Source organism: Scylla paramamosain, chromosome 41, assembly GCF_035594125.1.
Source record: "Scylla paramamosain isolate STU-SP2022 chromosome 41, ASM3559412v1, whole genome shotgun sequence".
In the NCBI taxonomy this organism is placed as follows: Eukaryota; Metazoa; Arthropoda; class Malacostraca; order Decapoda; family Portunidae; genus Scylla; species Scylla paramamosain.
Window position 1 is genome coordinate 12,603,542 of NC_087191.1, and position 10,925 is coordinate 12,614,466.

Genomic DNA, 10,925 nt, shown 5'->3' on the forward strand with positions numbered 1-10,925 from the left:
CTCACCCAATGACTTACAACATAAACAATGAAAAAATAAAATAGAGAGAAAAAATGCAATGAGATTCCTTATATGAAGCAAGGACATATTTAACATACGAGGCATTAATAGACTTACGAATGGGGATACAAGACCTTGGTTATATATGTAATGGTGCCCTGGGAAGGAAGAAGAACTAGATTTTATTAACAATCTTACACACGAGATAAGGGAGGAGGAAAAACTATCGTACACTAATTATTTTCCCCTTTTTTCCTTTTTTTTTAGATATTTCTCTCATTATTCTCTTTCTTCTAATTTTTTATCCCGTTATTTATCTTATTCCCCTTTCTTCTTCTTCGTCATCTCTTGTCTTCCAAAATTGGTATAATATCACTACTGTCAATGTTTATCTCCACCAGAAGCAAAATGTACGATAGTTTTTCCTCCTTCTTCACCTCCTGAGTAAGATTGTTAATAAAAGCTTGTTCTTCTTCCTTCCCAGGGCACCATTACATATATAACCAAGGTCTTGTATCCCCGTTCGTAAGTCTATTGCTGCCCTGTATGTTAAATATGTCCTTGCTTTATATACGGAGTCTCATTGTATATTTCCTCTATTTTTCATTATATATTTTCTCTATTTTATTTTTGTTTTTCATGTTCTTCTATTGTTTCTCAGGGAGCGATTTTAGTTTCTGCTATAATTTCGAGTTTAAAGAAGTTATAATAGAATAAGTTCGTCTGGCAGCACTGTTTGGATCCCAGCTTCCTGTGTTCAGGCGTCTGAAGCCCTCCCTTATTTCAGCCTTTTTCTCAGGTTAGAAGGCGTGTCATGTGATTGTAGGCCTATGCAGGTGTGGGACAGGGTGTTGAGATGCATTACAGGTGTGTGTGATGCGCTCCAGTGTGATAAATTGTGTTTTTGTTGGCTGGTGTGGTGTAGATGTGATGTCATGCCAGGCGTGTGCTTTTCATGGATTTTCAGTTAATTAAAGTGTCTATTTTGATTTCTTTGGCACACAGGGAAGAGGAAAGGTGTATTGTGCATTTGTATATATGTGTTCTTGCATGTGTCGCGGGATACAGGAGGAAATTCAATATTTGTGTTGCCGTGTGTGTGATGGAGATGAAAGAAAATGGAAGCTTTGAAAGGTAGACTCAATGTTTTTTTCACGTGCACTACCACAGAAAATGTATACTTTTAAGGATAACTAAATAATTTAATGAGTTTAAACACGAATTATAATAAGATTGAAAATGCTAGTCAGTTTATTGATGGATCTTTGGGAGACGAGAAAATATGTGTAAAAAATTAAGGTGTATCTAATTCACTGAGTCTTATTTATTTATTTATTTTATTTATTTTTTTTATTTTTTTTTATTTTTTTACGCAGATTTGAGTGAGAAGATGCAAAGATACCCCGCCCTGCTGTTGTTACTGCTGCTGCTGCTGCAGTCAGGTAAGTAGTAGCAGTAATAGTAGTAGTAGTAGTAGTAGTAGTAGTTTATTTTTACTATTGCTACTGTTACTACTGTTACTACTATTGTTCTTTGTCATAGTGAGTTTTGTCTATATAAAATATTAAATATACACTACTGTTATTATAGTTATTATTATTACTATCGTACCTCACCTCACCTAACCGTACTTCCTGCAGCGTCTGGGTTCCTGTGCTACACGAGGGCCATGGGCAGTGATTACACGGGCTTCACCTTCTGCCCTGTCGGTTCCTGCTTCTCCATGGGCGGCTCCATCGGTCAGTGGTGGTGGTGGTGGTGGTGGGGGTGGTGGTAGTAGTAATTGTGAAAATGAAATACGATGAATATCCATACTAACCTCTCTCTCTCTCTCTCTATTTTCCCTTCATTTTCATCCTTTTCTTATCGTTTCTAATACCTTCCTCTCTCCCATCCCTCCCTCTCTCTCTCCCTCTCCCTCTCTCCTACAGTAGGCAAAAAGGACTCGCGAAAGGGCTGCTCTAAGGATGTGAAAGGTGATGAATGCATGGGCGCCTCCCTGCCTGGCCTCATCTCTGGTCACATCTGCTTTTGTAATGGTTTTCTCTGTAACATCGCGCCGCCTCGCAGTGTTCCCCCAGCTGGCGTCACGCTGGGGCTGTGTCTGGTGCCCCTCCTGTTCGCTGGGCTGGGCTAGGTGACGTGTACTGTGGGTTCTTTGGGGTGAGTTGGGCTGTGGTGTGGTTTGGGTTAAGGTTGGCTGTGTAAGGTGGCTGTGTAAGGTTTAGTTAGGTTAGGTTAGGTTAGGTAATGTTTAATTAGGTTAGATTTGGTTATTTTTGAGTTCGTTATCAAAGACGTTCTGTATTCTCTCATGCCTGTTCTGTCCACCTCCCTAATGCAAGAGTTAACCAGTATTCTCAGTCTTTCATCTCTTTCTCTGGTAAACTCTGGAACTCCCTGCCTGATTCTGTGCTTCCTCCTTCCTCTGTCCACCTCCGTAATGCAAGAGTTAACCAGTATTCTCAGTCTTTCATCCCTTTCTCTGGTAAACTCTGGAACTCCTTGCCTGCTTCTGTGCTTCCTCCTTCCTCTGTCCACCTCCGTAATGCAAGAGTTAACCAGTATTCTCAGTCTTTCATCCCCGTTAAACTCTGGAACTCCTTGCCTGCTTCTGTGCTTCCTCCTTCCTCTGTCCACCTCCCTAATGAAAGAGTTAACCAGTATTCTCAGTCTTTCATCCCCGTTAAACTCTGGAACTCCTTGCCTGCTTCTGTGCTTCCTCCTTCCTCTGTCCACCTCCCTAATGCAAGAGTTAACCAGTATTCTCAGTCTTTCATCTCTTTCTCGGGTAAACTAAAGAGGGAGCTTTCAAGACACTTATCCTTCAATTCTGAATGACCCCCTTTGACCTCTGGAGACTGGTGCCGTTTGGTTGCCCTTGACCCCGGCGCCCCGCTTACGTAGGAAAAAAAATTAGGTTAGGTTTGGTTAGGTTAGGTTAGAGTTGGTTTGGGTATGGCTGGGTTAGGTTAAGTTGATGTTGTTGTTGTTGTTGTTGTTTATTTTTGGTTTCTTCCTCTTCTTCTTCTTGTTTTTTTCATTATTTTCTTCTTTCTCGTTTTATTTCTTATTTCAGTCATTATTCTTGTTCTCCTTCTTATCACCCTCACAACAACAACAACAACAACAAAAACAACAACAACAACAACAATAATCACACAATATACTCTGAATGTTGCATAATTAACCTGAAGATCACAATATATATTAAATAAATAAATAAAAAAACCCCACTATTTTTACATATATAGTATTATGGTGTAGTAATTAAATATCACACGTGTATATTGATGTATTCTTGTATTTTATCATAGTTTGGGTGTTGTGTGACGCGTTTTCTTCAGGCGATGGTAAACTAATGTATTGTGTAGAAAACGGTAATTGTTCTTTGCGGAATAAATTATAATAAAAAAAATAAAAGTGTGTTGTTATTTCTGATTTCCTATTGTTGTTGTGTGGTAGTAGTAGTAGTAGTAGTAATAGTAGTAGTAGTAGTAGTAGTAGTAGTGGTGGTAGTAGTAGTAGTAGTGAAAGAGAGTACTGGTGTGGTTTCAAGAACAACAACAACAACACGATGAAAAGGAACAGCAACAACAACAACAACATTTTTTCATTATCCTTTCTTCTCTCTCTTCTTTCTTTCTCTCGTTATTTTTTTTATCTTATTCTCCTTCCCTTTCTTCTTCCGCGTCATCTCGTGTCTTCCAAAATGGTGTTGTATTACTAAGGTCAATGTTTATCTTCACTGTATCAAAATATACGAGGAGAAATGAGAGGAGAAAGAGAAGAGACAAATAAAGAAAATGATGCGAAGAGAGAGAGAGAGAGAGAGAGAGAGAGAGAGAGAGAGAGAGAGAGATGAAAAGAAAAGATTAAAGGAAAAAAATAAATAGGTAAGGAATGAGAAATGAAAAAAAAAGAAAAAAGACAACAATAATTAGAAACGATAAAAGAAAGAGATAGGCATTAAAAAAAGAGAAAAATAAATGAAAAAAAAAGAAAAAAGTAGTAAAATAAAAAAAAGAAAACGGGAAATGAAAACGGAACAAGAAGCAAAGCAAAACATTTCAGCTCAATATTAACAGTTCTTACCTTCTCAACCTCAGTTACGCGCCGGCAGCCAAAGGGGAAGGATATCTCTCTCTCTCTCTCTCTCTCTCTCTCTCTCCTGGCGACCTTAAGTTCATTTTTTTCTGTATTTTTTTAATCCTTCTTCTTCTTGATATTGTTGTTCTTGTTTTTGTTATTGTTCCTCTTGTTCTTCTAATCCATCTTCATATTCTATTTTGTTCTTTTCTTTTTCTTGTTCTACATCTTCCTTTTCATCGTGTTGTTGTCGTTATTCTACTTGTTCTTGAAACCACACCAACACTTTCACTACTACCACTACTACAACCACTACTACTACCACTACTACAACCACTACTACACAAGAATAAGAGGAAATCAGAAATAACAACCTTTTTATTATTATTATTATTTCTCCAAACAACAATTACCGTTTTCTACACGATACATTAGTTTACCATCGTCTGAAGAAAACGAGTCCCACAATAGCAATACTAGAATAAAATTTATATATGTATGATAATTACTACAGTATAATACTATATACGTAAAGTTTTTTTTTTATATATTGTGATCTTGAGTAATTATGTAAAGATATTATTGAAAGCATATTAGGTGATTATTATTATTATTATTATTACTATTATCAGTGTTGTTGTTGCTGTTGCTGTTGTTGTTGTTGTTGTGAGCGTGATAAGAACAAGAATAATGATTGAAATAAGAAATTAAACGAGGAAGATGATGAGAAAGAAAAAGCCAAAAATAAACAAACAAACAACAACAACAACAACAACAACAACAACAACAACCTAACCTAATTTTTTTTTTTTTTCCTACGTAAGCGGGGCGCCGGCCAAGGGCAACCAAACGGCACCAGAGGTCAAAGGGGGTCATCCAGAATTGAAGGATAAGTGTCTTGAAAGCTTCCTCCTGAGTTTACCCGAGAAAGAGATGAAAGACTGAGAATACTGGTTAACTCTTGCATTACGGAGGTGGACAGAGGAAGGAGGAAGCACAGAAGCAGGCAGGGAGTTCCAGAGTTTACCAGAGAAAGAGATGAAAGACTGAGAATACTGATTAACTCTTGCATTACGGAGGTGGACAGAGGAAGGAGGAAGCACAGAAACAGGCAGGGAGTTCCAGAGTTTACCAGAGAAAGGGATGAAAGACTGAGAATACTGGTTAACTCTTGCATTAGGGAGGTGGACAGAATAGGGTGAGAGAATACAGAAGGTCTTGGATAACGAACCCAAATATATCCTAACGTAGCCTAATTAACCTTAACCTAACTAAACCTTACACAGCCACTTTACACAGCCAACCTCAACTCAACCCACAGCACACATCACCTAGCCCAGCCTAGCGAACAGGAGGGGCACCAGACACAGCCCCAGCATGACGCCAGCTGGGGGAACACTGCGAGGAGGAGCGATGTTACAGAGGAAACCATTACAAAAGCAAGTGTGGGCGGAGATGAGGCCAGGCAGGGAGGCGGCTATGCATCCATCAGCTTTCACATCCTCAGAGCATCCCATTTGAGCGTCCTTGTTGCCCACTGTAGGATTGTAGGATGCGTGTGTAGGAGAGAGGGAGAGGGAGGGAGAGAGAGGGAGAGAGAGGAAGAATATTAGAAAAAAAAATTAAAGGATGAAAATTAAAGGAAAATAATGATTGAATGATGAGAGAGAGAGAGAGAGAGAGAGAGAGAGAGAGAGAGAGAGAGAGAGAGAGAGAGAGAGAGAGAGAGAGAGAGAGAGAGAGAGAGAGAGAGAGAGAGAGAGAGAGAGAGAGGTTAGTATGGATATTCATCGTATTTCATTTTCACAATTACTACTACTACTACTACTACTACCACCACCACCACCACCACCACTGACCGATGGAGCCGCCCACGGAGAAGCAGGAACCAACAGGGCAGAAGGTGATGCTCGTGTAATCACTGCCCATGGTCCTCGTGTAGCACAGGAACCCAGACGCTGCAGGAAGTACGGTTAGGTGAGGTGAGGTATAATAATAATAATAAATAATAATAAATAAATAATAATAATAATAATAATAATAATAATAATAATAATAATAATAATAATAATAATAATAATAATAATACAGTAGTGTATATTTAGTATTCTATATAGACAAAACTTAGTATGAGAGAGTAGCAGTAGTAGTAGTAACAGTAGCAGTAGTAAAAAGAAACTACTACTACTACTATTACTACTACTACTCACCTGACTGCAGCAGCAGCAGCAGCAGCAGTAGCAACAGCAGTCCGGGGTATCTTTGCATCTTCTCACTCAAATCTGCGTAAAAATTATATAAATAAATAAAACTCAATGAATTAGTAATAATATACCTTGATTTTTAACACATATTTTCTCGTCTCCCAAAGATCCATGAATAAACTGACGCATTATTAACCTTATTAAAATTCGTTTAAACTCGTTAAAATTATTTAGTTTCCCTTAAAAAAAAGTTCATTTTCTGTGGTAGTGCACATGAAAAAAACATTGAGTCTACCTTTCAAAGTTCCCATTTTCTTTCACCATCACAATCTTGGGAACACAAATATTTTTTCCTGTATCCCGCGACAAATGCATGAACACATATATACAAATGCACAATACACCTTTTCTTTTCCCTGTGTGCCCAAGAAATTAGAAGGTAATTGTCTAGAGTCCTTACCGGGCCTTATTACTGGTCTATTCACTTCAATTCTTTTACACATACCTTCACATGCACCTAAAACCTAACCTAACCTAACCTAACCTAACCTAACCTAACCTAACCTAACCTAACCGACTAGAGGGAAGGGGGCATTTGTCCCCCACTTTAAAATGATGTTTTAGGTGCATGTGAAGGTATGTGTAAAAGAATTGAAGTGAATAGACCAGTAATAAGGCCCGGTAAGGACTCTAGACAATTACCAATTAGAATAGACACTTTAATTAACTGAAAGTTCATGAAGTGCACACATCCGACATGACATCACATCTACACCACGCCCTTCAACAAAAATACAATTCAACACACCGCAGCGCATCACACACACACGCCACACACCTGTAATGCATCTTAACACCCTGCCCCACACCTGCACAGCCCTACAAGCACATGAAACGCCTTCTCACCTGAGAAAAGGCTGATATACAGGAGCGTTTGTAACGCGTGAACTCAGGAGGGTAGGATCCAAGCAGCAACTTGCGACGCGGGAATACACACACGTCAACACAGGAAGCAAGGGTGCAAGCAGCGCTGCCAGTCGCCAGCGAGTGGGAAAAAATATTTCAAGATATGTCTTCAAAATCTTTCAAGATCAATATTTTTTTTTTTTTCAAGGTAAACCATTATGCAACACCATCTATTAAATCTTCACCTTTATATTAAAATCGCAAAATATGTTAAGCAGTGTTGACTGTCCAGTGTTGACACTGTCAGCTGCAGCCACTGCGTTACGATCCGTGTATTGTACGCGTCAGAGCCAGTCTCTCTCTCTCTCTCTCTCTCTCTCTCTCTCTCTCTCTCTCATTTTATGAGTTTTATACATTCGGTATAGATTTTTCAAGGTTTCGGGGATTTAAACTTTTTTTTCAAGCTTTCAAGGTCAGGGTCAATTTTTTCAAGATCTTGAACATTTTTAGAAGCGGTGGCAGCTTCAGGTTGGCTACCAGGGCAAGGAATTTGTTTACGCTGTTTAAATCTGGCGGGCTGGGCGGCCATGCCAGGGAGCGGTGAGTTGGACAGAAGGAGAGAGACAGAGGGGATGTTGTGACGTCTGGCTCCCTCAGGCGCCTTGCCCCGCCTTCTGCTTGGCCTTTGTGCCTCATCCCCGCAGTTGTGACCCTTGTGTACACCCGTGCTGAGAGACACTGACTGTAGTAAGCGACTGTGGTGGCAGCCTGTGACCTGTGTCAAGCTGTGTGCAGTGGTGGCGTTCACCCCCTTTACTTTGTGCCCCCGGCCTGCCCCCGTGACCTTGACCTTGTACGTGTGTGGTTTCCGTTAATATAAGGTAGCAAAGGACTCCAGTGTTTCCTTCCACCCTTCCCCTGAGTGTGTGAACAGGCAGACAGTGGGAAATAGCCTGGGAATCCTTGTTCCAGCCCGGATCTCTGAAATGAGTACCGCCGCCCCGCCCCGGTACGTGTATCTTCGCCTCAAGAGACGGAGCCTCAAGGTGTGTCCTGGAAGACCTACCTGACGAGGGTGTGGGCAATGTGACACTATCATAACCTCTTTAAACTAGAAAGTAAAGCAGAAACTAAAGTCGCTCCCCGAGAAGCAATGAAAGAACATGAAATTCCGGCGCGTTTGAGGCCTGGGAATGTGGGAAATAAGCGGAGAATATTGACATACGAGTTTGTTAGTATGCATTTCTAAAAGGGTAGCACGAGAGACCTTCACGGGAAAAAATGAGGAAAATCGATAGAGGAAATGTTCTTTAGCGTGTGTTGGAGAGAGAGAGAGAGAGAGATACGTAACGCCAACCTCTCGCCCAATGACTCACACCATAAACAATGAAAAAAATAAACTAAAATAGAGAAAATTATACGACGAGACTCCGTATATGAAGCAAGGACACATTTAACATACAAGGCAGCAATAGACTTACGAACGGGGATACAAGACCTTGGTTATATATGTAATGGTGCCCTGGGAAGGAAGAAGAACAAGCTTTTATTAACAATCTTACGCAGGAGGTGAAGAAGGAGGAAAAATTATCGTACATTTTGCTTCTGGTGGAGATAAACATTGATAGTAGTGATATTATACCAGTTTTGGAAGACGAGATGACGAAGAAGAAGAAAGGGGAATAAGATAAATAACGGGATAAAAATTAGAAGGAATGAAGAGAGAAATAAAAAGGAAAAAAGAGAAGAATTAGATACGAGGCAAAATGAGAGGGAATGAAAAAGAAAGAGAAACAAAGAGAAATAATACGTAAAGACATAAAAATATATAAAAAAAAGGAATGATAAAGGAGAAAAAGATAAAAAAAAAACATGATTAAAGAGAAAAAGAGAAAAGGATGAGAAATAAAAAAAAATAATTAGGAACGACAAAAGAAACGGTAGATAGGTAATAAAAGAAAAGAAGAGAAAATAGAAAAAGAAAACGAAAAATAAGAAAATAAAAAAAGAAAACGGGAAATTTAAACATAACAAGAAGCAAAGCAAAATATTTCACCTCACAATATTAACACACACACACACACACACACACACACATTTGTTTATCATTCATTGCATACAGTAAGATAAGAGAGAGAGAGAGAGAGAGAGAGAGAGAGAGAGAGAGAGAGAGAGAGAGAAAGAGAGATCATTTTTTTTTTTTATTTGTGTAGGAGGGACACTGGCTAAGGACAACAAAAATCCAATTAAAAAAAAAAAAAAAAGCTCACTGAGATGCCAGTTCCAGAAAAGGGTCCAACAGCGATAGTCAAAAATTGAAGGGTGTCTTGAAAACCTCCCTCGTGAAGGAATTCAAGTCATAGGAAGGTGGAAACACAAAAGCAGGCAGGGAGTTCCAGAGTTTACCAGAGAAAGGGATGAAAGACTGAGAATACTGGTTAACTCTTGCACTAGGGAGGTGGACAGAGGAAGGCGGAAACACAGAAGCAGGCAGGGAGTTCCAGAGTTTACCAGAGAAAGGGATGAAAGACTGAGAATACTGGTTAACTCTTGCATTAGGGAGGAGGACTGAATAGGGGTGAGAGAAAGAAGAAAGTGTTGTGCAGCGAGGCCGTGGGAGGAGAGGAGGCATGCAGTTAACAAGATCAGAAGAGCAGTTAGCGTGATATTGTAGGTCTATTACTATTATCATTATTATTATTATTATTATTATTATTATTAGTAGTAGTAGTAGTAGTAGAAGTTGTTGTTGTTGTATAAAGGAACATTACCACCACCACCACCACCACCACAACAACAACAACAGCACTTCTTTCCTATCACTGACTTCCACCACCACCACCACCACCACCACTATCAACATCATTAAGCCCTACAGCAAGCATCACCGCGGGGCGCCGCTGTGAGAGAACCAGAGATAACAAAAAATAAATAAATAAATACAAATAAAATAATAATGATTTCATATTTTTTTTCATATATCCTTTATAGCCCAAAGCTGATGAGAGAGAGAGAGAGAGAGAGAGAGAGAGAGAGAGAGAGAGAGAGAGAGAGAGAGAGAGAGAGAGAGAGAGCGTATCAAACATCCTGTAGGAAAGAGAGAGAGAGAGAGAACACACACACACACACACACACACACACACACACACACACACACACACACACACAAACTGAGTAACAACAATAACATTCTTCCCTTCTCAGCCTCAGTTACGCGCCAGCAGTCAAAGGGGGAGGACGCTTCTCTCTCTCTCTCTCTCTCCCACTCTCTCACTCGCTCTCCCTCACCTGGCGACCTTGAGTGCAGGTACAAGAGGACAAATAACAGGTAAGTACAAGACAGTGCTCTATTCTACCTTAATTGTTGTTGTTGTTGTTGTTTTCATTTTTTTCATTTTTCTGTACTTTTTAAAAATTCTTGTTATTGTTATTGTTGCTCTTGTTCTTCTTCTTCATCATATTCTTCTTCTTTTTCTTCTTCTTCTTCTTCTTCTTCTTCCTTTTCATCGTGTTGTTGTTGTCGTCGTTGTTGTTGTTATTGTTGTTGTTGTTGTTCCAATTCGTCTTATTCTATTTCTTCTTCTTCTACTTCTTGTTCTTGTTCTTGTTCTTCTTGTTCTTGTTCTTCTTCTTCTTCTTCTTATTATTATTATTATTTTGTCCGTTTCGTTTTTTTTCTTTAATCTTTTTTTTTTTGTTTCTAGTCAATATTTTTTTTTTAGTTTT

The 10,925-nt window shown here is 39.3% G+C and overlaps 3 protein-coding genes across 5 annotated transcripts in view; 2 read left to right on the forward strand and 1 right to left on the reverse strand.

Moving 5' to 3' along the window:
• Positions 1 to 523: 523 nt before the first annotated feature.
• Positions 524 to 2,594, forward strand: LOC135093063 (uncharacterized). The gene is made up of 4 exons (XM_063991938.1): positions 524 to 799; positions 1,377 to 1,442; positions 1,641 to 1,739; positions 1,932 to 2,594. Exons 2-4 carry the CDS (start codon positions 1,391 to 1,393, stop codon positions 2,135 to 2,137), a joined length of 357 nt encoding a protein of 118 aa, XP_063848008.1. The 5' UTR covers positions 524 to 799; positions 1,377 to 1,390; the 3' UTR covers positions 2,138 to 2,594.
• A 1,869-nt stretch (positions 2,595 to 4,463) lies between these two features.
• LOC135093062 (uncharacterized) lies at positions 4,464 to 7,588 on the reverse strand. Of its 2 annotated transcripts, XM_063991936.1 has the most exons (5): positions 7,445 to 7,588; positions 7,200 to 7,323; positions 6,300 to 6,371; positions 5,949 to 6,047; positions 4,464 to 5,626 (listed from the first exon to the last, which is right to left on the reverse strand). In XM_063991936.1, exons 3-5 carry the CDS (start codon positions 6,355 to 6,357, stop codon positions 5,421 to 5,423), a joined length of 363 nt encoding a protein of 120 aa, XP_063848006.1. In that variant the 5' UTR covers positions 6,358 to 6,371; positions 7,200 to 7,323; positions 7,445 to 7,588; the 3' UTR covers positions 4,464 to 5,420. The 2 variants fall into 2 exon arrangements, with proteins under 2 accessions (XP_063848006.1, XP_063848007.1); XM_063991937.1 differs by lacking the exon at positions 7,445 to 7,588 and having other exon boundaries at positions 7,200 to 7,405.
• A 2,805-nt stretch (positions 7,589 to 10,393) lies between these two features.
• LOC135092797 (prostaglandin E2 receptor EP4 subtype-like) overlaps positions 10,394 to 10,925 on the forward strand; it is a 22,217-nt gene continuing 21,685 nt past the window's right edge. Inside the window, exon 1 of one of the 2 annotated variants that reach the window (XM_063991474.1) lies at positions 10,394 to 10,527. The gene's annotated coding sequence lies outside the window, so the exon portion shown is untranslated. The remainder of the gene's footprint in view (positions 10,528 to 10,925) is intronic. The other variant, XM_063991475.1, reaches the window with a different exon arrangement.

What these genes read in the sequence shown, in the direction of transcription:
- LOC135093063 (XM_063991938.1), top strand. Translation starts at nt 1,391, where the DNA reads ATGCAAAGATACCCCGCCCTGCTGTTGTTACTGCTGCTGCTGCTGCAG. An exon ending in GCTGCTGCTGCTGCAGTCAG is followed by an intron (nt 1,443 to 1,640) that starts GTAAGTAGTAGC and finishes TACTTCCTGCAG; the next exon opens with CGTCTGGGTTCCTGTGCTAC. An exon ending in CTCCATGGGCGGCTCCATCG is followed by an intron (nt 1,740 to 1,931) that starts GTCAGTGGTGGT and finishes TCTCTCCTACAG; the next exon opens with TAGGCAAAAAGGACTCGCGA.
- LOC135093062 (XM_063991936.1), bottom strand. Translation starts at nt 6,357, where the DNA reads ATGCAAAGATACCCCGGACTGCTGTTGCTACTGCTGCTGCTGCTGCTG. An exon ending in GCTGCTGCTGCTGCAGTCAG is followed by an intron (nt 6,048 to 6,299) that starts GTGAGTAGTAGT and finishes TACTTCCTGCAG; the next exon opens with CGTCTGGGTTCCTGTGCTAC. An exon ending in CTCCGTGGGCGGCTCCATCG is followed by an intron (nt 5,627 to 5,948) that starts GTCAGTGGTGGT and finishes ACAATCCTACAG; the next exon opens with TGGGCAACAAGGACGCTCAA.